We start from the raw sequence: 2391 nt of genomic DNA on the forward strand, positions 1-2391 counted from the left end.
CTAAATGTTCAAATCTCTGAACTCATTTTTTTCCAGACTGCTCATCTATTTTTGTTGTTATTGTTGTTGTTTGAAAGTTTTATATATTCATATAATTAGAAAATTCCCAATCTTGGGTCTGGGGAGATAGGTCAGCAGTTAAAAGCATTGTCTGTTCTTTCAAATCACTGTACCCACATGTTGGCGAACAACGGTCCATAACTACAGTTCCAGGGGATCCAACACCCTCTTCTAACCTCCATGGGCATTGCACAACATGGGCATACTTACATACGTGCAGGCAATACATTCATACACATAAAATTAAAATAATATTTTTATTTTTAAAACAAATTATTTACCCATGAAATAGATGATCCTGATCTCCATTTCACTAGCTGGTGAGAGGCAGAGGTTTCTTATTTTTTCATTCCTGTACAGGGCAGTTTGCACCAAAGAAGAACCTTGGCCTCTTCTGATGGAATCTGCTGTTCCTGAGTAACAACCAGGTCTCCTTCACCTAGCTTTTTCCCTGAGAGTAGAAGACAGAACAGAAATTCTTTTCTGTGTGCTTTTGTCTTCCAGATTTCCCTCTTCCTATGGGCTCAGAAGCAACAAGGGCCCTCCAAGATGAGACAAAGGTGAGCTCTGCTTCTTTGGTTCCCAAGAACAGGAACGGGGAGAGAGTTAGCATCTCTCCAGGGTCTTTATTCTGGGAGGTGGGGAACAGAGGGAACATGCTTGGAAACACCATAATCATGGAAGTTGAGTCACCAAGTGTGTGTAGCTCATTGGGTTTCTCCCCCCACCAGCATTCTTTCCAATTTATACACTAATTTATAAGTCTCTTTGAGACCATTAAATGTATGAGGAGGCCTTGGCTCAACCTCAGGTTCATTTTATGCCACTGTGCACATTCTTTCCATGGCGATATCCAGGACATAAATCCTGCCTCCCTCACACCATGACCCCATGATGCATTCTCTCTGTCAATCTCCTACATTGTACCTCCACTGTGATAAGTTTGAGCCCACTGCCATTGAAGGCACTAAAGATTGTAAATCACTCACCAATGTTCATAAGAAATTCCAATCTTGACATTGGGATACAAACACCTGAATGACTAGGACTCAGCATGTACGGCAGAGCGCATAGAGTTCGATGGGGGGACTTGGGGAGGCATGGATGGGGGAGGGGGTCTGGATTTGAGTGGAAAATGTATGAAATTTTAAAAGTTCTATTTTTTCCAAAAAAATCTAAGTATTAAAAAAGAAATTCCCATCTTGAAAAAGACTAGAAACACCAAAAAGAAGAAAAAGAGAAACAACAAAAAGAAAAATAAAAGAAGGAAATTCCCACCTTGAAAGACATTTCCCAACCTTTACTCTGTGTAACTTAATAACAATCAAATTTTGTGATTAGTAGAATAGAGATATTTATTCTAATAAGGAATTGATGGGAGACTGGGGAATACACAGTATATATTACAGTTATATAGGTATTGATGGTAGTATCTGTGTCAAACATGGAGGATACTTTTTTTTTTAAGATTTATTAGTCAGTGAGTGTGTGAGTGTACGTGCATGCGTGCGTGTGTGCATGTGTGTGTGCCTGTCCATGGAAGCCAGAAGAGGGAGTCAGATCCTCTGGGGCTGGAGTTACAGGCAGTTGTAATCCTCCTGACATGGATGCTGGGAACTAAACTTGAGTCCTCTAGAAGAATAGCAAGCATTCCTTACCACTGAGCCGTCTCTCCAGTCCAGACATGGAGGATTTGAAGCCTGTTCTCTGAAATCCTGGTCTGGTGCTCTGTACTCCATCTCCCATCCCTCCTACCAGTAGTAATGGCCAAAGGACCTGGAGGAAGGTGACAGAAGCACTGTTCTGTGTCTCATCTTCAGGCCTTATGCACCAAGAATATAAAGCAGTGCTGGATGCTTTCCTACTTCAAGCCCAGTGAGCCTATATGTGGCAGTGACCAAGTTACCTACAGTGGTGAGTGCCATCTCTGCTCCAAAATTCTGTAAGTTGTGATTTTATTATCCCTTATCTCAAGCTAATGGCTAATGGCAACCTCTACCCAATTTCATTAGCTCTTCCCTCCAAACACTCCTCTGCTGTTTGCTCCTCTGTTTCTTCCATTCCTCTTCCTGCTTCCAAAAATTGTATGTGATCCTGTTCAAGCAACAAAAAAACAGAAAGCCACTGAGATGAGAGTGCGATGCCTGGCATGGACAATGGACAAGTGGAAAGAACTCAGCAGCACATAGTCACAGCCTTCAGACCATGTGACCGTGGACCAGTTGTCTCACCAGGCCGAAGAAGAAGAGGAAGAAGAGGAGGAAGAGGAAGAAGAAGAAGAAGGGGAAGGGGAAGAAGAAGGGGAAGGAGGAGGAGGAGGAGGAGGAGGAG

General features: G+C 42.6%; 1 protein-coding gene across 1 annotated transcript in view; it reads left to right on the plus strand.

Annotated features, from left to right (window-relative positions):
• Positions 1–2391, plus strand: part of Spink8 (serine peptidase inhibitor, Kazal type 8 (putative)) — a 36711-nt gene that overhangs the window by 15366 nt on the left and 18954 nt on the right. Inside the window, exons 3-4 of the mRNA XM_008853281.2 lie at positions 565–620; positions 1881–2002. Coding sequence (XP_008851503.2) covers positions 565–620; positions 1881–2002 — 178 coding nt within the window. The remainder of the gene's footprint in view (positions 1–564; positions 621–1880; positions 2003–2391) is intronic.

This window comes from Nannospalax galili, unplaced genomic scaffold (assembly GCF_000622305.1).
Source record: "Nannospalax galili isolate Female #2095 unplaced genomic scaffold, S.galili_v1.0 scaffold786, whole genome shotgun sequence".
NCBI lineage: Eukaryota > Metazoa > Chordata > Mammalia > Rodentia > Spalacidae > Nannospalax > Nannospalax galili.